This window comes from Gobio gobio (assembly GCF_949357685.1).
Source record: "Gobio gobio genome assembly, chromosome: 3".
Classification (NCBI taxonomy): domain Eukaryota; kingdom Metazoa; phylum Chordata; class Actinopteri; order Cypriniformes; family Gobionidae; genus Gobio; species Gobio gobio.
In genome coordinates this window covers 12,781,293-12,807,837 of record NC_137099.1, presented here as the reverse complement: position 1 = coordinate 12,807,837, position 26,545 = coordinate 12,781,293, and the positions used below count along the sequence as shown (strand labels likewise).

The 26,545-nt window shown below is 38.6% G+C and overlaps 1 protein-coding gene across 1 annotated transcript in view; it reads right to left on the bottom strand.

Annotated features, from left to right (window-relative positions):
* The window catches only part of myo15ab (myosin XVAb), a gene marked incomplete at both ends in the record, with an annotated part of 58,722 nt that extends 32,327 nt beyond the window's left edge, over positions 1-26,395 (bottom strand). Inside the window, 29 exons of the mRNA XM_079811976.1 lie at positions 429-607; positions 1,082-1,317; positions 1,756-1,851; positions 1,967-2,097; positions 3,684-3,765; positions 3,981-4,034; positions 4,158-4,242; positions 5,572-5,747; positions 5,837-5,954; positions 6,098-6,222; positions 7,135-7,180; positions 7,324-7,478; positions 7,704-7,781; positions 8,691-8,816; positions 8,903-9,034; positions 9,497-9,592; positions 9,747-9,870; positions 9,955-10,013; positions 11,678-11,791; positions 12,320-12,481; positions 13,159-13,272; positions 13,364-13,427; positions 13,747-13,850; positions 16,530-16,626; positions 16,730-16,804; positions 17,473-17,582; positions 17,985-18,048; positions 18,131-18,213; positions 20,177-26,395. Coding sequence (XP_079668102.1) covers positions 429-607; positions 1,082-1,317; positions 1,756-1,851; positions 1,967-2,097; positions 3,684-3,765; positions 3,981-4,034; positions 4,158-4,242; positions 5,572-5,747; positions 5,837-5,954; positions 6,098-6,222; positions 7,135-7,180; positions 7,324-7,478; positions 7,704-7,781; positions 8,691-8,816; positions 8,903-9,034; positions 9,497-9,592; positions 9,747-9,870; positions 9,955-10,013; positions 11,678-11,791; positions 12,320-12,481; positions 13,159-13,272; positions 13,364-13,427; positions 13,747-13,850; positions 16,530-16,626; positions 16,730-16,804; positions 17,473-17,582; positions 17,985-18,048; positions 18,131-18,213; positions 20,177-26,395 — 9,304 coding nt within the window. The remainder of the gene's footprint in view (positions 1-428; positions 608-1,081; positions 1,318-1,755; positions 1,852-1,966; positions 2,098-3,683; positions 3,766-3,980; positions 4,035-4,157; positions 4,243-5,571; positions 5,748-5,836; positions 5,955-6,097; positions 6,223-7,134; positions 7,181-7,323; positions 7,479-7,703; positions 7,782-8,690; positions 8,817-8,902; positions 9,035-9,496; positions 9,593-9,746; positions 9,871-9,954; positions 10,014-11,677; positions 11,792-12,319; positions 12,482-13,158; positions 13,273-13,363; positions 13,428-13,746; positions 13,851-16,529; positions 16,627-16,729; positions 16,805-17,472; positions 17,583-17,984; positions 18,049-18,130; positions 18,214-20,176) is intronic.
* Between the last annotated feature and the right edge of the window lie 150 nt (positions 26,396-26,545).

Genomic DNA, 26,545 nt, shown 5'->3' with positions numbered 1-26,545 from the left:
CGGATGAGTCATTAGTTGGGTTGGTAAAATAACGAAATAATAGTTTTTAAGTATAAAAAAATATTTATGTAAAGAGATATAGTAAAATAAAAAGTGCTTAAAAGTAACTCTTATTAAGTGGAAGGAAGCTTTTTTTCCCCTCACGTGCAAACAATATAGAAATTAAGCGCAGAATAAACATTTGACATTTTTCCAACTGACACAATGGTGGTTACTGATTAGGCTACCGTAATTCTGACCCAGATTAGAAATACAGGCCTGCCCCTAACAAAAGCCTGCTTCAAATAAAAGCCTGTTACCTTCTGCAGTTCAGGTAAATAAAGGCCCCGGTTTTTATTTGAGGAATTACGGTATGCTGTTTTGTTCACTGTGTACATTTATCCTCTTTGCTTTGTTAAACATGTAAAAAAACACTAACAGAGTCTTACCATCAAAACAGTGCACCTGGAGAACCATGTGAGCTTTCTTGCGGGTGGCGGTCCACTCTAGCAGGGATGGAGGGTATGTTCGAGATGCTTCAGGGACTAGGTAGGATTTCTGCATGGCTTGGAGGAGTTTGTGTTGGCACAGAGCCTTAAAGCCATTCAGGGCATAGTCTGACACAAATCTGACAGAGACAGAGACAGAGAGAGTTATTTAACTGCTAAATCTCACATTGGCTCTAGCTTCATGTCCCTGAACAGGACTTATACTATTATATATATATTTTTTTAAATATTTTGAACATTCTATTCATCAAAAAATCCTCAAAGGAAAAAGTAATAAGCTGTATCTGTTTTCAACATTGATAATAATAAGTAATGTGTCTTGAGCAGCAAATCATATTAGAATGATTTCAGAAGGATCATGTGACACTGAAGACTGGAGTAATGATGCAGACAATTCAGCTGACATCATAAATTACATTTTAAAATGCAATACAATAGAAAACAGTTACTTTAAATTGTAATAACATTTCACAATATTAAGGTTTTACTGTATTTTTGATCAAATAAATGAAGCCTTGGTGTGCATAACTGACCCTAAACTTTTGAATGGTAGTGTGTGTGTGTGTGTGTAGCTCATATGTGCATTCTCTCACTTTAGCAGATATTTCTCCATCTTCTCAGATGGGGCAAAGGAGCTCAAACAGGCAGCCATCAACAGCCAGCCTCTCTCTGCATTTCTGCTGTTTTCATTCCGCCACACCTGATTGGCTATCTGCGCAAGGATCTCGTCTCTGATTGGTGCAGTGGCAAGGCCTCTCTGAATGATGTAATTTCCAAACAGGTTTTCTTGAGCTCCATTCAGGTTTGGATCTCCCATGAACCTCAAAATCTGGCAACCAAAACAGATATGAAAATTCACCAACAAACTGCCAAGAGAGTTACAAAAGGTGATTCTTTATATTAGGTGGCCTTAACTACTGTGTACTTACATACAAAAATAAGTACTTACAATGTACTTATTGTATTAATATTGTATTGCAAAACCCTTTTGCTGATATTGAGGTAGGTAAAGTTAGGGACAGGTGTGGTGGTATGGGTAAGTTTAAGGGTAGGGTTAGGTGTAGTGTCAACAGTATAATTATAAATGTAACTACAGAAATTGGTTACAGATGTAATTACACGTAGGTAATTTTAAAAATGTAAGAACAATATAAAAACATGTATGTAATAAGTGCATCAAATGATTAATTTAAATGTTAGTACACGGTATTAAGGCCACCTAATATAAAGTGCGTCCTGACACTGTTTATGGTAAATGTAACATTACCAGTATAAACACATCTAGAGCATCCTGTTTCAGATCGTCTTCTAGACGGGTCAGTGAGTTCTCCAGCGGTGCTGTTAGCATCCCGAACTGCAATTCCTGCACACAAGAAAGAAAAAAATATAGACAAGCTGTACTGCATTATGTCTTAATTTGAGTGAATTTGAAGTATTATGCATGTGTGCGTGCGTGTGTTAGCAGGTAGGACATTCACCCTGAAATGTGTGCGTATATATTTGGTCATCAAATAGTTGTTGATGTCCAGTGGAAGAGTGAGCTGGGGGTATGCCTGTATTCTAGGAGCCTCAACCAAAGCCAAGCAGTCTGAATGACGCTCCCTACCAGCTAAAAAAAAAGGCAAAACATAGGTTTAATATTATTTCTATCTTGACAACTTGCAGAAGATTTTTAGCATGGAAATGGATATGACAATGTTAATGTATTTGGTCTTGGCAGAATAGATCTACTATGCTGCTGCTGCTGCTGTATTGCTGCTGGTGTTGATTATTGCTGTTGTTGCAGATTATTTCTGCTGCTGCTGCAGAGCAAGTACAGGAACTTTCTACTGTTAATACATACGCAGATAGGCTGCTATGAGTATGTAAGACATACTGCTGCTGCACAAATAGCATATATCAATTACCCATAGCAGATCCCATAGCAAGCTCATTGGCTGCAGATGCGACATGAACCAGATGTGCCAAGTAGTTAACGCTGTAAATATCATCAGCTTGCATTAAGGACCCATCAGCCAACGGCATCTAGAGTTTCATGAAAACTAGGCATTTCAATTATTATCAGGTATTCAATTATTAGGTAAAGTAATGCTTAGTTTTGCATCATTTTTGATTTTCAAATGCAAAATGCGACAAAACTGCAACATTACAAACTTGACAGCTTTGTTGATTATAATGGGAGAAATATAAAATCTGGTTGGTACTGCATTGAGTGTTATTTAATATAATTGAGATACTATTATTTATTGTTATATTTTCTGTTGTCATTTTAGTTTTAGAAATGTTGTTGTGTTTTTTTTGTCTTAATATGTTGGTTTATTTACTTTATTTAATAGTCTTGTTTGGCATGAAAATACTATAGCTGTCGGCCAAACCGTCTCATTGTGTAACCGTTCCATTCCGTGCCGATCCAAGCCAGCTGGTACGGTTCTGATTTAATTTTCCACTGTGGGGCTGATAACGGCCGCTCTTTGGAATGTTATACAAAAGAATCAGTCTTTCTCTTGGTAACACAACAGTTTACCGATGGAATGAGATGTAAATAACGACTGCATTATGACGAGGATGATCAGACATTTATTTTAATTGTATTATTAATTTGTGTTTATGCCGCTCAAATAGAGCGGTTTTTCAGCAACAGAGAAACTGGTAGCCAGGCAACAGACAAGTGACCAATCCTGAGTAGCGATGTCACTTCACGGATTCTACCAGCAACGGTTAGACAACCGTTCCGAGAATTCCGAGCCAAGAACGGTTTGTAATTGTGCCAGGCTCAAGTGGAAACACAACTGGAACCGCTCCAGTGGAAAAGCAGCTTTTGTACTTATTGTAGTATTGACACTAACTAGGTACTAACCAGTGAGTTTCTACACATAAACCTTAACTTAACTCATATAGTTACCTTACACTACTCAGCACTTTTGTGGGCAAGTACACTGTAAGTACATTCAAAGTGCACGTACTGTAAAATCAAGTGCAAATTTAGATAAGTCAGATCACTCAGAAAAATAATAGCACATCTCTCCTCAACCAGCAGCATGAAATGAGGTATCATTCACATCTGTAGCATAAACAGTGGGGGACAAGCTATGTGCCACAGTTTGATATAGGCTTGAACAATACTTGTAATTGTGATGTTTTCCTTAGCAAACAACATTAATAATAAGCAAGACACACTGGGAAATTGTGAATAACCTGCTGTGGCCTGTAATAATCCTCCCAACTCTGCAGGAATAACCAACTGAGTCACATTTACCACCTCCCTGCTTGTTCGCTCCTACAGAAAAGAGAAAACGCATAATAACAACTCTCGTTAAGAATGTTTATGAATAGAAAATGTTTGGCTGGGTATTTACAAAAACTGAAATGTTTAATATATTAAAATATGAACTACAAATGGGCCTTATGATACAACCTCAAACCTTATTAGGGTGATAACAAACATAATTGTTCTGGTCCTTAACTAAAAATGAGCACAGACAGTTCTTTTACCAGTTCAATCCTTCTCCTCTCCTCCTCTGCTCTTCTCGCTAAGAAGATGTTGTGCTGTAACAAAACCATGAGCAAAAATAAAGCATTAAAAATGTGAAAACCTGAATGTAAACTTTTTATTAATTGCACTTTAGTATTGGTGAAGTAACGATTAGAACGTATTATTAGGTAACGTACCCTGATGTATCTTTTGCGATTGACAATAAGTCGGACCATTGCACGGTGCCTGATAAGGTTTATACGCATTCGTAGAAACCTTCGCCTGAAAAGCACAAAGAGAATGAGGGAAGTTTCAGCCATTTCAATGACATATACTACTCATTTTTTGTGGTCAAGATCAAGCTTTGGAACATGGTTAACTAGCTCAGTCAGTTTAATCAAGGTGGTCTATCAATGCTAACAAGGTTATCCAGGTCTGCCAGATCAACTTCATCCTTACTAGCTGGTTGTCCTGTGATCAAGTGATCAAGCACCTTGACTCAGCTTAGGCCAGCTAATGACCAGTTAATATCCAATTTAAACCAGTTAGAAATCTTGAAGCAGCTACAATCAAAGGCTGAATTTACACTGCAGGGTTAATGCACAGATCTGATCTTTTGACCATATCCAATTTTTGTACTCATATCCAATATCTGCGTTTACATTAATCTTCGTCCAACTATAGAATTATTTTATTGGTGATCACTTTCAGCGACATGGTTAACCTTCAGGTTTTGAATGGCTGTATTTACATTTGTATTATGTAATTCATGTCAGGTGGTTCTTTTATACCATGATCACTTGCCAGCATGGAAAAGTTACAGCTGTCATTGATGTTCGCAGCGTAAAAATTTGACTGAACGGATAAAAATAACAGTAGCTTTCATTAGTTATTTATTTTATTTATCTATTTGATCTAATTCCAATGGGAATCGGATATATGTGACCCTGGACCACAAAACCAGTCATAAGTCGAACGGGTATATTTGTGGCAATAGCCAACAATACACTGTATGGGTCAAATTATAGATTTTTCTTTTATGCCAAAAATCATTAGGATATTAAGTAAAGATCATGTTCCATGAAGATATTTTGTAAATTTCCTACCATAAATACATAAAAAAAAACATATTATTATTAGTAATATACATTGCTAAGGACTTCATTTGGACAACTTTAAAGTCGATTTTTTTCAATATTTGGTTTTTGCACACCCTCAGATTCCAGATTTTCAAATAGTTGTATATCGGACAAATATTGTCCTATCCTAACAAACCATACATCAATAAAAAGATGACATACAAATCTCAATTTCAAAAAATTTGACACTTATAACTGGTTTTCTGGTTCAGGGTCACATATGTGTTTAAACAAAGATGTAAAACCACATTTGGAGGTGGCTCAGAATGGATGCGAAAACACAATGTCTGATCTGTGAGAGCAAAAAATCCACTGTGCCTGTGTAAACGCATCCAAAAGCTGGTGTTAACTAGTTTTCCCTGTAGGGTTCAAATCCCTGAACTCTCTTTGGATCCTTTACTTTACAAAATTAACTACAAACTTTTGTATTTTCAAGTGAAACGGCATTGAAGTTACAAGCAGTAGGAAGTACCTGGCCAGGTAGCCCTTGCAGTGAGCCTGAAGATTTGTCATGTCCAAACGAAACTTGAGGAAATTCTTCCGGACAAAATACATCCGTACGTAACGCTGAAGGGTCAGTGCAGCTACATGCCTCATACGATCACGTTTACTCTCCAATAACTGATTCACTTCCTCCTTTAGAAAGATCTAAGAGTAAAAACACATTATTAAAACAAACATTGTAAAACTGTCAGTTTTTTTTTTTAAAGAAAGCTACATTTTATGATTCTGCTTGCCTTTGACACACCCACTTGATAATCTCCTTTGTTGATTGGGCAGAGCTTCATTAACATAATGACACAGTTATCCCCATCTGGAGGTGGTGGCTTCTTCATTCCCAGCAGGGCTTTGTACCTGGGGACACATTGGCAGAGATAATTTATTCTAAGATCTGTATTCCATACACTGGCACGCGTCTATTTATAGCACTAGACTAGATTACATACGGTACGTCACTACACCCATAAGTAACAAGCACCAGCTGTTGAGTAGGATACCTGTTTAAGAATTTATGGAACGGCACTCTGACTGGATAGCCCTCCTTCCTGATGCGGATTGTGTCCAAGATTCCCGAATATCTGAGCTGAGTAGCAACCAACTCAGGGTCAAACATACCAGGTTCCTGAATGGACACACAATATAATTAATTGAAATACACATTAGAGTGGTAACACAGAACCATAGTATGTATAAGCAAAAATAATCTCAAAAACAGAAACATTAACCACTAAGATTTTTTATATCAAAAATATTAAAATTGTGAAATATTATAATTATTTAAATTTTAAAATGTAATTTATTTCTGTGATGGCAAAGCTGAATTTTCAGCATCATTACTCCAGCCGTCAGTATCACATGATCCTTCAGAAATCATTGTAATATGCTGATTTGCTCAAGAAACATTTTCATATTAGTACCTTTAAAAAAAAAGAAAGTACTTTTCTTCAGCTAAGATGCATTAAATTGATCAAAAGTGACAGTACAGACATTTATAATGTTTCAAAAGATTTTTATTTTAAATTAATTCTGTTCTTTGAACTTTTTCTATTCATCAAAGAACCCTGGAAAAAAGTATCACAAAAATATTAGGAAGCAAAAGCTGTTTTCAACATTGCGAATAATAATAATAATAATTTTAATTTTAATATTGATAATATGATTTCTGAAAGGATCGTGTGACACTGAAGACTGGAGTAATGGGTGCTGAAAATTCAGCTTTACCATCAAAGAAATAAAATACTTAAATAAAATATTTAAAATATATTAAAATACAAAACAGTTATTTTAAATTGTGATATTTCACAATGTTACTGTTTATACTGTATTTTTGATCAAATAATTGGAGCCTTGGTGGGCATAAGATACTTTTTTCATCAAACAATCTTAATTATGAGTAGTTTAAATTGTCTAAAGAAAATGTGGGTGCTGCGCTGAAGTTTAATAGTTAGGGTTAAGTGTTTGTTCACATCCCTAACCTAAACCTAAGTCTCTAATACAACAGTAATAGTGACGCTTGCTTAATGTCTGCTCATACCTTGTTATTATTTGGCTTTATGCAGCGCACAAAAGATGGATTGCACCTGAAAAAAGTGAGAAGATTTAACTGACTAAATCAAGTCTGCCAAAGAAACATAATCAGGAGAAACAAATATATGTCTGTATGTCTATGTGCTGATATACATGTGTAATATTGTACATCTCTTTGTGTTTAAGTGTATAAGACCTCTCCATTTTGTCTAGGAGCTCCTGTAGTGATTGCTGGAACTTGGCAGCCACAGTAGAGGGCTGATATCTCCGAGTCACTGTGCTGTTCCTGTTCATTGCTCCTTTTTGCTGATTCAGCATCTCAGCATGCTTTATGAAGAGATTGGACACCATCTAGAAAAAAAACACCCACATATGCTTCTTAGAAACATACATTCACATTCATACTTCAGATTCACAAAAAAGAGGCTGAGGTTGTGGCTTCTAATTCATATTGTATCAGATTAACATATTTTTTTTTTCTTTAAAAAATTATTTTAGAGAAGAAAAATAGGATAGGCTTTCACATACACACAAAACACACACTACAGATGCATGCATGGAGATACATGGACTCACTCGGTTCTGGCTCTGCATAAACAGATCCAATACTTCCTGCCGAACCTGATCGAAGTTCTTATCCAGAAACTTGTGGACCTAAAATCAATATATCCTTGTGTGAGATTCTCTTTCGACAGGCTGGTAACATTAACACCTCAGTTCCTAATGGTAAATTAATTAAATGGTACAAGAAGCATTATAGTAGAGCTATGACCTCTGACCTTTGGCATGACATAATAGAGTGGTGCAGGTAGGACGTCACTTTGTAGGCCGTTAGCGTCACACTGGTTCCCTCTATAAACACCCAATAGGATTTTCCCATAGGCTTTTGGATTATCGCAAAAAACAAGCTCTGTGATCAAAAAAAATTTATGATTCTTACACGTTTTGTCTATCAAGATAATTATCACAGATGAACACAACTTTTATTAATTTTGAAGCCTAAATGCAGTCGCCAGAAGTAAAAGGCTAAAGGTAGGCTATAAACGAACTACACCACGGCCCAGCGATTTCAACGTCACCGTCACTAAGCTTCCGACAACTCTTTCAGTTTTTATCTCAAAACATTTTCCACAAAGTTTAAGTTGGAATAGTTATTATTAAGAGCACAATAATAAGCATAACAAGGCTGTAAAAGCCTGCTGAGTTTACCTACTCTGCGTGATGACATTTAATCTCCTCAACAGCCTCTGTAGTCCCATTTATCCACTTATTAGCAACTGCCTTTTTCAAGACACATAACAGCTTCAAAAAATCACGAGTGGGGTAATACTGATGTGTTTTATGTTATAGAATAAAACATGAAAGTGCCTTAAGGTTGTGTTCACCACAGGCCTTATTTCAGCCATTTAACCAAAGCCCCATTCAAAAACCCATTGACTCCGGGATATGGGAACCGGAAGTGCTAAAGTCGTTTCCGTATTTTGGCCTACAAAGTGATGTCCTACCTGCACCACTCTATTGTCTAATTAAGATATTGCCTGTGTATTTTGTGATTCCTAATACCTGGTAGGTTACACGCCCAGCATAGTGATAGACAGTAAACTCTGGCAGTGGCATTTTTGGCTTGGAGTAAAGGGGGTTGTTTCCATGATGGTAGTGGCACTTCTGAAGGAAGGTGTTGTCAGTGGCCTGTCAACAAATGTTAAAACATGTGGCGTTAATATACCAGGTTTCTTCATTTATCCCCATGCAACACTGAAATTCACGTGTATAACCTGTGGAAAGCCGCTCTGATCATCAAGGATGCGGAGTATCCCATGGGGCTTTGCAGCGATAAGGTCTATGCATGCCTGGTTGTCAGTGAAGGTCAGTTCTTTCCAGTTGATTTGCTCTCGAATGTACTCTTCCTACAGAGAGTTTTATGTTTGGAATCAATATTTCAAAGAAATCACAGTATCAAAATTTCTACATACACTACTTTTCAAAAGTTTGGGGTCAGTAAGGATTTTGTTTTAAAGAAATTGATACCTTTACTCAGAACTGACACATTAACTTGATCAAAACTAAAAGTAAAGACATTGATAATGTTATAAAATATTTATTTTGAACTTTCTATTCAAAGCAGCACAACCGTTTTCATCATTGATAACAATAAGAAATTATTCGAGAGGACCATAAGCATATTAGAATGATTTCAGCTTTGCCATCACAGGGATAAATCATTTTCCAAACTATATTATACAGAAAATAGCTATTATTGTTTTGACTATATTTTATCAAATAAATGCAGCCTTGGTGAGCACACAAGACTTTCGAAAACATCCGATGACCCCAAACTTCTAAATGATGGTGTACACCGTAATTCTCACCTGCTCCTGTTTGAAAATGATTTTGCTGAAGAAGAACTGTAGGGTCTCATTGGCATAGTTGATACACAGCTGCTCAAAGCTGTTGAACATCAAGCTCTGGACAATACAGACAAAATGACATGGATATATGCAATTTATATGCAATTTAGAAGGTCTAAATTCCTGCACATTTTACCTTTAAGGTAAAAATGTATCTAATATAGAATTGGCTTCTGTGTTTGTGCGAGTGCATGGGAGTGTCACTGTATACCTCAAACCCATATATATCCAGTAAAGATATGGACAGCGCCTCATTCCTGGGGTAGACCCGTCCATTGATGCGTTCTGTCAGCCATTGAAAGATCAAGGAATAAAGGATCTTGGCAACTGCATCTCTATGATTAGAGTAGAGAAATACATTCAGTGCAATGGAAAGTCAAGTTACTGCAGATAACTAGAAAATGTCTCGTAATGTGTACCTGGCATCCACAGCACTTTCTACTGAGAGGGGAGTATATATCTTCTCTCTCATAGCCTCCTATGGCAAAACCAAACAATACACACTTAGGTACTGTATATGATTAAATAATCATTTAATCTTATAAAAAGTCAAAGAAAGAGGAAAATCTTTCTTTAAATGACTGCCCATAAATATCAACATTTTGGTATGACACATCTTGCCCGGAAGTCAGGGAAACAGGCTTGGATACAGTTTCACCGTCACACACACACTATGTCACTCACAGTGTCACAGTCAGCGTGTGCAATTGATACAGTGATATGTGACAGCTGATCCAAGTAAGTGGTGGAGTAAACACAAACCTGTGACTCTGGATAGCAGAGCTTTACTTATTAAATGAGCAAGATGCTCAACATGACACAAACCACAAACACACTGACCATCACACTGTATTCATGTAACACCTCTGTTTGAATAAAGCTAACATAAAAAATGCTTAATACTGACACAAATTTCACAATTCGATTAGATTTCCAAGCTTACGATTCAATTTCAGTTCACTTTGATTAATTTAGGGCTTATCAGGTACAGTACATGGCAAATTTAAAAAGAAAAAATGTATATCTCTCAACTAATGCTGTAAACTATACAGGGAACCACATGGTACAGATTTCGGTAAGTTGTACTGTATCTTTCAACATACCTTCTGATGTTCATTTATGTTTATTTCGTGCTGTAACTATAGTAAAGTGGAAGAGATGTTTGGTGCCCTCCTCGCTGCGGCTTTTCTTGAACTGAGGTGCTACAGCGATCTGTCACGGTACAATAAAGAGCTTGAGAGATGTCTACGGTCTCACTCCAGTCTATGAGAAATTAGCTTGTGAGGATTATTGTTCTTGCAGTAACTTTGCCATGTACTGTCTGTACCTGATAGGACCCAACTTAAATAGATATCGAATCGTATTGAATCAAAATCAAACAGAATAGCAAGCTTGGGTATCTAAATCGAATTGAATTGTGAAACTGTGTATCAATGCCCAGCCCTAGTGTCAATAAGTGTGTTTTTCCCCTTTTTTTCTTGTCAGAATGCACCAGAATGCTTCGTTTGCATGTAAAAAATCACAAAAAAAGATTGCAGGTCTGAATAATGCTATAGAAATACAACTGACCTGACTTTATCCCGTCTGTCCTCCTTAACCTTCATTGATCTTTGTATGATGTAATGTTAAGCTAACCTGGCAGTGCGTAAGCTATTAGGTGTTAAGATTACTCAAGCCCTGAGCAACCCTTGATTAAATTACTGTGGTTTCCATAGAGCTGAACTCAGAATAATTAAACTAGGTTACTGGAACTCATTAACAGCAACCTGCTTACATGTCATTAAAATGGTTCTTTTTCTCTCTTCCGTTTTTCTCTTTCTTTCTGCCCCAGGTGTTCACAAATGTGTCAGAAAATCTGAAAATGTAGGATCAATGGCCTAGAGCTTAGTGCATACACTCTGACATCTTGAACCAAGGTGTTCATGTGGGCGATGTGAGTCTCAGTCTGGCTTCTCCATGAAATCTGCTATGTTTAAAAATGAAAGTAGGCAAAAATACTACACTCTTACAAATAAAGAACCTTTTTCCCACTATAAAGAACATTTTGGGCAATGGAAATATTCCATGGATCTAATAGTGTACATGCTGTTTTTCAGAGCACTTTATGGATTTTTGTTTAAGTTTGTGTAAACGTGTATGTACCGTCATTTTGAAGGTGATGGCTTTCTGCAGACCTTCTGGAGAAATCAGCAACAGATCGGCTACTGCACGAATCTCCTGAGTGCTCACCACACCAGCTGTCTCCTGCACTTCTGTCTGAGACGGAGAACCCAAAGCACACCGTCCACAAGACTGTTTACTTTGTCCATATATGTTTGCTATATTAACATAAAATTGTAATCAAGAAAATGGCTATTTAAGGTAAAACTACAAACATCTTTGATGTGTGACAAATGGGACAAGCTGGAACACTGTGTCAAATTATTAATATCGTGAATTTTTAACAGGGGCGGACAGTACTTAAGTATTTTTACTTTCCAAGTAATTTTATTTTTCAAATATATGTACTTTATCAGTGTTAACTTTTACTTTACAACCTTCCAAAACATAATATTGCACTTTTTACTGCACTATGTCTTATATTGAGTATCATTTAATACTTAGTTACATATAAAATGTAGTATTGTATACTGTTATACAATAGTAATTAAAAATAACAGTAATTAAAATTTTACTTGAGTACAAGTAAGAAAGTACTTAAGTACTGTCCGCCTCTGATTTTTAATTAGGTGTGCAAACAAAAGTGAAAGGAAATTTTCAAATGTTTATGTGCACACTCAATACCTCTATTCTATGGAAAAAGACATTGCCCAGGTGCAGTATGGACGAGAGCACTCTGAATATGCTGCTCTGGTCTTCAGGACTGAAGTGGAGAATTTCCATGGCACTCTGTAGCCTCCTGAAGTCCTCCCCATCATCTTTCCCAATGATCTCACAGTTACCACCCTAACATGAACCATGATAAATGACATAAACATGACATAATTATACAGTACCTTACATAAGCACTCTTATAACATAAAGGTTCACCTTTGATTTTGCTATGGACATCTAGATAATAATGAAATATAAGAATATGGTATTCTTAAATTATACCAGAAATATACAAGTTAATTAGTATACTAATATAAGTTTGGGATCAGTAAGACTTTTTTTTAATGTATATATTTTAAACAAATGCGGTTCTTTTTAACTTTCTATTCCTATAGTAATCCTGAAAAAAAAATTTATTCCACAAAATATTAAGCAGCACAACTGTTTTCAACAGAAATGTTACTTGAGCAGCAAATCAGCATATTAGAATGATTTCTGAAGGAACATGTGACACTTAAGACAATGCCATGACAGAAATACATTACATTTCATTTATTTTAAATTGTAATCAATAATAATTTTTCAATTTATTTTTTATTTTTGATCAAATTCATGCAGCCTTGGTGAGCATAAGAGAGGCTTACCAATTTTTTGAACAGTAGTACAATCTGAAATCCTTCAAAAGAAACAATTACCTTTCAATAATTTATCATCTAAATGATTCGCCTATATTGATGGATGTTTTTCTTGATGTCTACTTATTTTTCGGTGTGTCTCTGCAACATGCATTTGTAAATGTCTGCATTTACCTGGTTCAGGTAGTAGTAGGTTTCGGCCTCCTGTAGGTAGAATGCCCGTTTCATGTGAGCAGGAAGTCCTGCCAGCATCTCATAAAAGATGTGGTAGTTTCTCTCATCTTTGGCCTGCACACACACAGACATGGTCCCAAATGTCAGTGATCACTACAGGGCTCTTTTAGCCTTTGGTAAGTTAAAAGGAAAAGAATCAACCAACCTGAAAAACAATCCTGGACTTCTCCAGTAGATACTGCGAGGTTATGGCACCACTGATCACCCCTCTGATACGAAGACCAATAAATGCAGATTGGTAATGTGTATTAACTTTCTTTGGCCCTACCTGTTTCTCCTCAAATCTCTTTCCATCTATCTTCCTCTCTTTAACATTTAGAGGTAAAATACTGACCTTACTGTCTTACTTTCACACGCGGTCAGGCGGTACTGATCTAGTTCCCTTACAGTGTTGCCTCTCAAGCAACAATTTCAGGCTTGAGAGACGTTCAAGATTTATGCAATTTAACATTCAAACATTCTATTTAACATAGCGTTAACAGTTTTTCACAGAAGTGATGTACAGTATAAAAATAAGAAAATACTCACTCCTCCAAAAAGACCTCCACAAATTTTCCAAAGCGACTGGAGTTATCATTTCGGACCGTCTTAGCATTCCCAAACGACTCTAACAGAGGAGTCGCCTCTAGAATCTGGATATTAAGAAATTAAAACTTACTTACAAATGTATTCAGCAATGCTTACTAGGTTAGAGTTATTACTAGGCTATCAACAAAAAACAAAAACAAAAATAAATTGTACAGATTTACCTCAATCTGTACAGAGGAAAGCATTAAATAGAAAAACAAAAAGACAGATTATACATCAATTGCCAAACAATGCCTACATCAAAATGCATACATTCAAACTAAATTTTGTGGTTCCAGAAATGTACTCTATAATATGCAAGTACTTGTTGCCTATAATTTTGTCGGACCTGGAACAACATATCTACCAAAGATCTACCCTATCATGAACAGTGTTATTTTAGTATTATTTATATACCTTATAGTATTTATTATTTTATTTTCAATTTAGTTGAAGTTTTGGAAATTTTGTTATGTGCGTGTCATTTTATATTCGTTTTTTTAATAAACACTATATTGCCAAGCGTTTTGGGACGTCTGCCTTTACATGCACATTAACTTTATGACATCCCAGTCTTAATCCGTTGGGTTTAATATGGAGTTGTCCCCCCCTTTGCAGCTATAACAGCTTCAACTCTTCTGGGAAGGCTTTCCACAGGGTTTAGGAGTGTGTTTATGCGAAGTTTTGACCATTCTTGTAGAAGCACATTTGTGAGGTCAGGCACTGATGTTGGACGAGAAGGCCTGGCTCACAGTCTCTGCTCTAATTCATCCCAAAGGTGTTCTATCGGGTTGAGTTCAGGACTCTGTGCAGGCCAGTCAAGTTCCTCCACACCAAACTCGCTCATCCATATATGGACTTTGCTTTGTGCACTGGTGCGCAGTCATGTTGGAACAGGAAGGGGCCATCCCCAAACCGTTCACACAAAGTTGGGAGCATGAAATTGTTTAAAATGTCTTGGTATGCTGAAGCATTAAAGGGTTAGTTCACCCAAAAATGAAAATTCTGTCATTAATTACTTACCCTCATGTCGTTCGACACCCGTCAGACCTCCGTTCATCTTCGGAACAGAAATGAAGATATTTTAGTTGAAATCTGATGCCTCTGAAAGTCCTCCATTGGCTCAATGGTACTCTACACTCTCAAGACCCTTAAAAGGTACTAAAGACATCGTTACAAAGTCCATCTCACTACAGTGGTTCTAAAATAACTTTATGAATCGGCGAGAATAGTTTTTGTGCGCAAAAAAACCCTAAATAACGACTTACATAGTGATGACGATTTCAAAACAAAGCATCATGAAGCTTCGAAGCGTTATGAATCACTGAGTCGATTCAGCGGTTTGAATCGCCAAATTTCAGCAGTTTGGCGGTTTGACACGCGATCCGAATCATCATTCGGCTCAGTGATTCATAACGCTTCGAAGCTTCATGATGCTTTGTTTTGAAATCGTCATCACTATGTAAGTCGTTATTTAGGGTTTTTTTGCGCACAAAAACTATGGTCGCCGATTCATAAAGTTATTTTAGAACCACTGTAGTGAGATGGACTTTGTAACGACGTCTTTAGTACCTTTTAAGGGTCTTGAGAGTGTAGAGTACCATTGAGCCAATGGAGGACTTTCAGAGGCATCAGATTTCAACTAAAATATCTTCATTTCTGTTCCGAAGATGAACGGAGGTCTGACGGGTGTCGAACGACATGAGGGTAAGTAATTAATGACATAATTTTCATTTTTGGGTGAACTAACCCTTTAAGATTAAGCATTTCTTTCACTGGAACTAAGGGGCCAAGCCCAACCTTGCGATGCTTTGCATTGCACTTGGTGATGTAAGGCTTGGATGCAGCTGCTCGGCCATGGAAACCCATTCCATGAAGCTCTCTACCCACTGTTCTTGAGCTAATCTGAAGGCCACAGAAAGTTTGGAGGTCTGTAGCTATTGATTCTGCAGACGGTTGGCGACTTCTGCACACTGTGTCCCTCAGCATGTGCTGACCCCACTCTGTGATTTTACGTGGCCTACCACTTTTCCTGGCTGAGTTGCTGTTGTTCCCAATTGCTTCCACTTTGTTATAATACCACTAACAGTTGACCGTGGAATATTTAGAACTAAGGAAATTTCACGAATGGACTTATTGCACAGGTGGCAGCCTATCACGGTACCACGTTTGAATTCACTGAGCTCCTGAGAGTGACCCGTTATTTTAGAAATGTTTGTAGAGGTGTCTGCATGTCTAGGTGCTTGATTTTATACATTGAAAGACCTGAATTCAATGATTTGGAGGGGTGTCCCAATACTTTTGGCAATATAGTGTATATATTATATAAAGTATTTTCATTTAGCTTTAAAGTATTTTTTATTTCAGTTTTAGTCATATTTCTAAGTCTTTAAGTTTATGATTTTCTTGTAATATTTATGTTATTTTATTTCAGGTCTATTTCAATGAATGAAAAGTACTAACAATATCCAAGTAAGTTAACATTGACAACCCTAACCATACCTAACCCTATTGATAATTATAACCATTAACTGCCCTTAAAATCAGAAGGAAACAAGAATGTTGTCTAAGCCCCAACTCCGTCCCTTTCCTTATCCCTAAAACTTGAATGTTGTTCCAGGGCCAATAAGGATGCTGATCCAATCACATATCCTACGAGGCGAAATCACAGCAATTGTACAGAGGTGTACACAGGTGATAATTGTCCATGAAGAAAATCCAGTGTGTACTTTATAATCCTACACACGTACCTGTTGTGTAATGTTCCTCTTATGGTGAATAGCAGTGAGGTACCGCAGAACCAGTTTGGTTGCCTCTGTCTTTCCAGAACCACTTTCCCCACTACAATACAAACACTTCACTAATACAACATTACATAGACAGGCAATAAAGTATACACACTTCCACATCCTCTGCAAATGACACACACATACTATCATCTGACCTGATAATGATGCACTGGTTTCGCTTGATGTCCATCATTGTTGTGTAGGCAACGTTTGCAATGGCAAAGAGATGACTGAAAACAAACATGTATAAGAGAGCAGGTCTACATACTGTACATTTTTGGAGATAATAATCACAAAGTATTGTTATCTTCATTTTCTCTCCTCTTCTTTCTCAGACTTTTAATGTACAAATTCAAAAGTTTGGGGTCAGTAAGACATTTTTATGTTTTTGAAAGAAGCATTTTATGCTCACCAAGATCAAAAATACAGTAAAACAGCAATATTGTGAAATATTACTATCATTTTAAAATAACTGTTTTCTATGTTAATATATTTTAAAATGTAACTTATTCCTATGATGGCAAAGCTGACTTCTCAGCATTATTACTCCAGTCTTCAGTGTCACGTGATCTTCAAGAAACATTTCTTATTATGAATGTTGAAAATGGTTGTGCTGCCTAATATTTTTGGGGAAACCATGACACATTTTTAAGGATTCTTTGATAAATAGAAAGTGAATTTTTTTAAAATTTGAAATAGATATATTTTGTAACATTATAAATGTCTTTAACTTTAACTGTCTTTGACTGTGTCTGTGTTTTCTTTTAGCTTGTGTAGTTTTGTTCATGGTTTTCGAGAATGAAAGCATGTCATCTGCCAAACTGGGTAAGCTTCTACCAGGAGTTGACAAATAATAAAATGCATTGAGAATTACTGAGATTGTGTTGTTGTGACTCACGGTGGGTTATCTCCCAAGCCATGGCCCTCGTACTGCAGAACCATATCCGTGCCATAGATGTTAAATAGCTGGTATGGATTCACAGACACCAGAATACTGCCAATGTACGTCTGCTTAGAACACAAATTAAATGTAGTTAGGTTTACAAGAGATTTGAATAATAGTGGTAAAGGTCTATTCAAAGTATTGGGGAAAAACATTTTATCAAACATTTGATTTCAAAATTAAGACAAAGTTAATCTGTTTAGTGGCCTGTCCAGTGAAATATTTTCTGTAACGTAATATTATGATTAAGTCATTAAGTGCTTTAGTTGAGAATTTTGCAAAGATAAGGGACTGTATGGTCCCTAATACCACATGTATGTGAGAATGTCTATTCGATTTGTGCATATTTATCTGGAAGAATTTTAGAGCATTAGAACATCCTTTTTATTATATGTTTGTACAAAGTAATTAGAACTAGCAGACATTTTGGTGATGTATGCTTGCTAGGACATGAATACAAGACTTACATAGATAAGCTCTTGATCAAAGCGAATCTTCAGGTTTATCAATACTGCTGCCTCAGTAAGCTCTCTGCAAGAAATGGAAGAAGAATGGTTTATTTAGATTCTAAAGATCAACTATAAATATATGATGTATATTTATGCTGACATACTCCATTAGTGTCATGTCCTCAGCTCCATCCCCTTCCCTTTTTGCTCTGTAGCTGACAGTAGGCAGGCTCCTTATAGAATACATCTGTTTGAAAAATACAACTTGTGCTCAGAAAATAAAATGATGCAATCTGAGAACATTCAAAGAAATTTGAGAAGTAATTTTAAATTCATTAAATTACATTAGAGAATATCTTCTCAGATGAATTAGGTCAAGTTATCTTTTCTAGGTCCTGCACTACAATAATGCATAGATTATTATCACTGGTCAGTAAGGTAACCTGAGAGGAGTTATAATCGGCCTTGTAAATCTCATCTGACATCCGATGTAGTTGCGGACTGCAGCTTAAACCTGATGAAGATAGGTGAGCTTGGCTGGACCTTTTGTTAAGGCTCAAAGCCTAATAGATTTGTTAGATCTGACACATGCATTGCTGTCTACTTGACAACATTACTGGTCAGATTAAACCTGCTTATTTATAATTCCTTAAAGGGATAGTTCACCCAAAAACGAAAATTTGATGTTTTTCTGCTTACCCCTAAGGCATCCAAGATGTAGGTGTCTTTGTTTCTTCAGTAGAACACAAATGAAGATTTTTAACTCCAACCGTTGCTGTGTGTCACTCATATAATGCTTGTCAATGGGGTCTAATTCTATTATAGTAAAAAAAACGTGGACAGACAACTTAAAACCTGCGGCTCGTGACGACACATTGATGTCTTAAGACACGAAACGATCGGTTTCTGAGAGACGGAATTTTGACCTCACTCACGGGAAGTGATGGCAGTCTGGAGAGCTGAAGCGTTCGTCTGATATGAGGTGATATAATTGCATAAATACCGCTCGGTTTCTCTCAGAAACCGATCGTTTCGTTTCTTAAGACATCAATGTGTCGTCACGAGCCGCAGGGTTTAATTTGAAGTTGTCTGTCCATGTTTTTTTTACTCTAATAGAATTAGACCCCATTGACAAGCATTATATGAGTGACACACAGCAACGGTTGGAGTCAAAAATCTTCATTTGTGTTCTACTGAAGAAACGAAGACACCTACATCTTGGATGCCTTAGGGGTAAGCAGAAAAGCATCAAATTTTTGTTTTTGGGTGAACTATCCCTTTAAGATATGGAAGGTTTAGCAAATGCTATAAATATGAAGAAAAAACATGAAATCACTGTTGCATTCCAGTGAAGAGAGGCATCTCTGAATTCTATCCTATATTAATCTGCTTCCAAATTACTATTTACAACAGCAGAAGAGAAGACAATGAAAGCATGATATAGAGTTAATAGCTTATAGAATGTTTTCTTCAAAAGTTGTGAATTTAACTTATGCGCAAAATTGGAATATTGCAAAAAACATTTGCGAAAAGCACTGTTTCCATCCAGTAAGTCAAAGAGAATAAAGTGGTCACGGATAAACTGCGGATAAATATCACTAAGAAAAATGGATGTCGCTGCAGTAGGAGAAGCCCCTCTAGCCTATAAAATAATTTTCAAATATAATATATTACTCCTCAGAGCGTAGACGAAACGCAATAAACACAGTCATGTTAACTTTCTTTCGGAGGCGGATGCCTGCTTTTTGGGAATGCAGACAGTTCTGGGAGGTAATTATACCCAACCACTTTGACGACAGACTTTGCTCAGGCTGCCATTTCAGAATGACGAATATAGCATTTCAGTCCGCTGGTTGGTCCAGTTATGCTGCCCCATCGCAAAGTCACGTCTTTTTTGATGCACATCATGGAATTTATTCAGTAAATGTGTTTCCATCGTAGTTTATGTGCATGCTTTCTTATCGGATAAAAATTTATCAGGCTCAGTTGAGCGCATACGTTTTTTTAATGCAAATTTTTAGAATATATATTTGCATCTTTCTGTTTCCATCCAGTGTTTTTTTATATCCCAAAATGTGAATAAAAATAGGTGGATGGAAAAATAGCTAGTGTCTCTGGGGCAGAGAAAATACAATACATTTGGTAACTTCTGTTTCCATTAGTTAAATAATTTAACCATTATGGTTAGTATTATGTCTAAAGCGATTTACCTTGTCATACCACTGTCCTTTTGGCTCCCCTTCACGATCTGGTAACCATTGCAGCTCTGTTTCCCCTGGCCTAATACCAGCAGGTGGGGGGGTAAGGAATTCCGTCATTTTCTCATCACGATACATAGACCATTTGATGAGGTTCTGTACTGTATCATGAGGCAAGACTTTTTCTGAAGCCCACAGGTCCTCTGCAGTTTGCCCCTCTCTGGCATTCTGAGCCCAGTGCTCTTCTGGCCCACCTGGACCTTTCCGCTGTGGTGGAACCACAACATAACGACCATCTGGCCCAATAATCACCTGCCCAGAGGATGTCATAGAGTTGGAGATCCCTGAAGGTAGTTGGTAAGAGGCTTTCTTCAGGTTAGGATTCTTTAGAGCATCCATTAAATATGGCGAAGTGGGGACATCAAATCCTTGAGTGAGGACTGATCCATCAGGTAATCTGTATCTGGCATTGCGGAGGTTTTGATTTAGAAGTGCCTTTGAAAGGTCTGGGGTTCTATGTTTTCTAGGATCTGCTGAAATAACAGATCCATCTGGTAGCTGGTAAGTGGCCCTGCGAATGTTTTCATTCTGCAAGGCATTTCCAATGTTTGGACTCCTTGGTTTATGTAAAGCTTGTGTAATTACAGATCCATCTGGAAGCCTATAGGAGACATTCCTCAGATCATCATTTCTCAGGGCAGAGAACAGAGTTGGGGATGTAGGTTTAAAACTTGCATCAGCACTTATTATGGAGCCATCAGGTAACCTGTAGGTAGCCTTACGAATATCCTGATTCCTAAGCGCGCTTGACAAATTTGGAGACTTAACTTCATAACCTGGTCCACTTATAATTGACCCATCAGGTAAACGATAACTGGCATTTCTCATTTGTTGGTTCTGAAGCGCTGCTGATAAATTTGGGGAAGTAGGTTTGGATTGCCCATAGTCTGATGTTATTAACGTGCCGTCCGGCAATCTGTAAGTTGCATTTCTAATGTTTTGGTTTTGGAGTGCATTGGATAGATTTGGAGATGTTGGTTCCATTGGCTGCTCAGTCATTATTATTGTCCCATCTGGCAGTCTATATGATGCCTTTCTAATATTCTCATTCCGAAGTGCATGTGAGAGGTTTGGTGAGGTTTGCTGTTGTTGTCCTGCATTTACAAGAGTTCCATCTGGAAGTCTATAAGTTGCATTCCTCAGATTTGGATTCTGCAAGGCATTAGACAGGTTTGGAGAAGAAGGTTGCTGTAAATGAGATTCTGAGTATATTATTGTTCCATCTGGAAGTCTATAAGAGGCATTCCTCAGATTTGGATTCTGCAAGGCATTAGACAGGTTTGGAGAAGAAGGTTGCTGTAAATGAGATTCTGGGTACATTATTGTTCCATCTGGAAGTCTATAAGAGGCATTTCTTATGTTTCGGTTCTGCAAAGCATTTGAGAGGTTTGGTGAGAAAGACTGTTGCTGTCGTGGGTCCATACCTATTACGGACCCAGCAGGATTAGTACCATATGCTAATGTCCCATCAGGCAATTGGTAATTGGCACCACGAAGTTGGGGGTTGTGCAATGCATCAGACAAATAAGGAGATTTCCTAGGATCCTGCCTATACCCTGGCACAGGTCCATAAGGGGAGACCATTCCCTGAACAGGAGCTTGGTATGATGCTTTGCGAATATTTTGGTTCTGCAAAGCTGTTGAAAGAACTGGAGATCCTCTTGGACCATAGCCAGGGGGAACACGGGATCCCCTGCGACGTAAATGTGTTCGGTAAGAAGCATTGCGGACATCTTGATTTTGAAGAGCATTAGAGAGAATGGGGACAGCACCTGGCTCTTCAATGTAATCATAGCCTGTCTCTACCTGAGCATAGGGTGAATGTGGCATCTGAAAGGATGATCTGTATGATGCATTGTGAAGTTGTGGATTGTGAATTGCATTGGACAGCAAAGGCGATGCTGACTGACCTGGAAATTGTTCAAATGCTTCCATTTGAGGAACATAGGGGGAAGAAAAAGAAGGTTGTTCAGGGATTTCACCAAACTGAGCCACTTCAGGACCATAAGGTGAAACTGGTCTATGCATGGGCGACATGTAAGAAGCTTCTCGGAGCTGAGTATTTTGTAAGGCATTCGACAAAAGTGGAGATGCCATCTCTGATGTATGTTGATCCAGTACAACCATTTCAGGATTATATGGTGAGTGTCCTGGTTGCAATTGGGAAAAATGTGCAGCATGGCTTAGATTAGGGTTTTGCAGGGCAAGGGAGGAAACTGGTGAAGGTGGTTGACCAGGAAACTGTGGAACATTAATGATCTCAGGAGCATAAGGCGACATAGGCTGTTGGACTGGTGAAGTATAGGTTGCGTTATAGACCCCTTGATTTTGGAGGGACTGGGGTACACCACTAATCTGATCAAATTCTACAGGGATCGGCTCTGCACCAATGGGTAAAGGAGATGCAAATGAAGCATCATATATTGGAGGACCAGACAGTCCAGAAGTAGGCAGAGCCCTAGGGGAAGTGGAACGCATTGGTAATGGGGATCCATGTCTGATAGATGGATGAGGAGAGGCTGGTCTGGAGAGATGTCTAATAGAAGGCTGAGGAGATGGAGGGGGCATGTGTTTTTGAGAAAGCTGTGGTGAAGGGGGCATCATGCCAGGGGCACGCCTAAGTGACTGTCTGGCCATGAGTGGACGGCCACGGCCAATCGGTCTCTGTGGGTTTCTCATTGCATTGGCTGTTCCTGGAGGATTAAAACGACTTTGTTCCCTTATGCCCATCCCAGTATGTTGACCTGAGAGTTGTGGAGAGGCTGTGAAGTCCTGTGGCATCATGGACCTGTTACTACGTACGGATGGTCTAAATGGTCGTACATTTTGTGTTGGAGTTCTAGAATTACCCCCTCGGCCAGGATATGGTTTCACAGCTCCCATGGGAATGTTTGGACGTCCCCTTCCACGCAGTCGACCTCCAGGGGACCCAAAAGGTGGAGAATCCTTCATAAGGCGAGTGGACCTGCGGGAGAGGGTGGGAGAGGGGGATCTTCCTTGCATTGGTGGTTGCTGGGAGTCTGGTTCCACAGCAAAACTTCTTCGAGAGGGAGTAGGTGATGCTCTTTGTGCCATTAATGGTGACTGGGGTCTGCGAAGATCCCTCTGCGGAACACTGGCCATGGTTCGCATACCCATCTGAGGGGAAGGAGGAGGACTCACCCGTCTAAGTGGAGATGGAGAGGCTTGAAATTTCTTGGCACCAAATGGACGATGAACTTGTGTGGGTGAAGAGGGTGGACTGGGTCTCCTAATTGAGGCACGAGGGGACTGTGGTGGGCTTCTCCTCCGAATAGATGCACGAGGTGAAGCTGGTGGACTTGTATAGAGAGATGGAGCCCGTGAGGGCATACGGCCAGGCATTGGCTGGGGAGATGGTGGTGCCTCTCTAAAGGACGCCTGAGGCTGTAATCGTCTAGGGACTGTTGGTGAAGTGGGTGGGCCTTCTCTAAATGGAGCCTGAGGCTGTAAACGTCTAGGGAATGTTGGTGAAGCAGGTGGACCTTCTCTGAGTGGAGCCTGAGGCTGGAAACGTCTAGAGAATGTTGGTGAAGTGGGTGGCCCTTCTCTAAATGGAGCCTGAGGTGGTAAACGTCTAGAAAGTGTTGGAGAAACAGGTGGGCTCATTCTGCGTCCAATTGGAGATGGAGGGTGTTGAACATGACTTATTGGAGAGGGCACACCTCTGGCTAGTCTTGGCGATGGAGGTGCTCCCATGCCACGCACAGAGGGCTGTGGGGATGGGCTTCTTCTCATAGGGAGTGGACCAGCAGGATGCATGGATAGCTGTGGGGAGGCATGGGGGCTCGGTCTGCGTATAGGCACAGGGGAACGTCTAACTTCCATTACTGGCTGTCCAAAACCTGCCATGGGATCCATGGGTACCATGGGTGACATAGGCATATGCAGAGAGGAGGGCATCCCTGCTACTGACCTCCTGCTTGGTGTGGGAGATGGTGGAAAGCCACGAGCTTGAGCCATATGTGACATATGTTGACCAACAAATCCCTGGGGATTATTTGCTTGCTTAATTAGCATGGCTGTTGGTGTGGGCACTTGAGGCATTGTGGGATGAAGCATTTCTTGTGGATACATTGCCTGTGAAAAACCATCATTCATTGAGGCTCCAGGTATATATGGATAATTTTCATACTGTATGTCTGACATTTCTTCAAAATCATATTGTGGAGGCAAAGGTGGAAACTCAACATCAATCCTTTCCCTACCAAAAAGCTTAACCTGGGGTCTTGGGACTCTGAATTCCATGTCTCCGTGAAGGGATGTAGACTCCATAGGAAAATCTCCATACTTCTCACCATACATTCCATAAGCTTCTTCACCTTCCATAATATCTTGCATTGGATAACCATATGGATCATAGATATTGTAGGCAGATTGCAGATATGGATCAACATCTGATTCACTGTAATTAACTTGATAATCCTGAAAATAAAGATCACCATAATCCCCATAAGCATCCATATATGGATCCCCTGATATGTCAACTTCATATGGGTCAGCATAGAAGTCCTGCAGGTCATCATAATATCCAAACTGAGCCTGGGAATACAAATCCATTTCATTCCCATATTGATCATAGCTGTTCCCCATTGGGTACTGACTATCATCATAGTATTCAATGCCATCATCGTAATATGGATCCAGTGGAAGCTGTTGACTATAGTAGCCCATTTCCTGTGGGTAATTGCCCATCTGCTCCTGCGCTCCATAGGGGTCATTGTAGTCCATACCATCATCATAAAAATCGCCCTCATCCTGCATAGCTGTGTGAAGGTCATAGTATCCGTCCTGCATTTCATAATAGCCTTGATCATGTGATTCCATGTCATAATAGTTACTTGGTTCCTCATAACGAGTGTATTGCTGTGGAAACGAAGAGTGTCCCTGCATATGGTCGTACTGTTCACTATACCTGTTAGAATGCCTCGGGATTGACTGTCTGTGAAATGCACTCCTATCCACCCTATTCTGGTTATTATAATCATTTCCTCCAGTGTCATGTTCATATCCATAATTGTGATACCCTGAAGGAGCTCGGATACTAGCATGTCGACTGTCAGCAGAAAATTGATATTTTTTGTTGTTTTTCCGGCCAAAGGCATCACCTCTTCCACTCTGACGCCCCTTAACGGAGAGGAACCTCTTGGTGAGCCAGTTTGTTGCCCCAGCAAGCTTACCTAATAATTGACCCCTAGATTTAAAACCAGCCCCATCCTCTGCATTCTTTTTCCCAAAAAGCCCTTTAAAAAATCCTGGTTTCTTCTCTGCTGCATTAGAATTGCCACCTAATTTAATAAGCATATAGGTTGGCTTCGGCCCTGATGGCTCTTTTTTTTCCTTCTCCTTTTTCTTCTTTTTGCTGTTTTTAAAACGCATCATGAACTTTGGAGCATTTCTCAAGAGAGATTTTCTTCTTTTTTTCTTAAGCAAGCGATTCTTCCGTTTGCCAAGTCCAAGAAACAGCTTGGAAGTGCTCTTAAGTCGCTTCTTTGAGCTCTTCCTCTTCTTAAACCCAGAGAACCTCATGAATAGTTTTGAGGTATTTTTGAGTCCTCGTTTCGGTATTGGCTCGGGTGGAGGCGCTTCCTTCTTTTTAGCTTTCTTCTTCTTTCCATCTTCCTCTGCTTTAGATTTATGATCTTTTGATTTCTTCTTTGCTTTCCTATCCTCCTCTTCACTTTCCTCCTCCTCATCTTCATCATCATCTTCATCATAATCATCCTCATCTTCATCAGAATCAAGCTGTCTAGATTTGGACTTTCCCTTTGCCGTTTTACCTTTAGCATCTTTCCCACCACCACGCTTTCTTTTGCCTCCATCTGATTCTTCATCCTCATCCTCCTCACTCAAATCTTCATCCATCAGCTCAGCATCTGAGTCCTCATCATATTCAATAACCTCTTTCTTTCCCTTGCCTTTATCCTTTCCCTTCTTACCATCATCTTTCCCTTTACCCTTAGGTGGTTCTTCTTTTCCTTTCTTCTTATCATCCTTTCCTGCCTTCTTGTCATCTTTTCCACCCTTCTTGTCATCTTTTGCTCCTTTTTTGTCATCTTTTCCTTTCTTTTCTTCTTCCTTTGGTTTGCTTTTTTCTGGTTCGGGTTTTCCTCCTTTCTTGGCTACTGATTTTAAGTCTTTTTTGGATGGCATTTTATCCTTCTAAAACCATGCTAGTCTACCGTCTTCCTTTCTGCCAAATGACAAATAAAAATGTGATTAAACATATTTTATCTCCATGAAAAAACACACAAACAAAAGTAACAATTACAAATTTGTACAAATTACATTTAAAGACTCAAA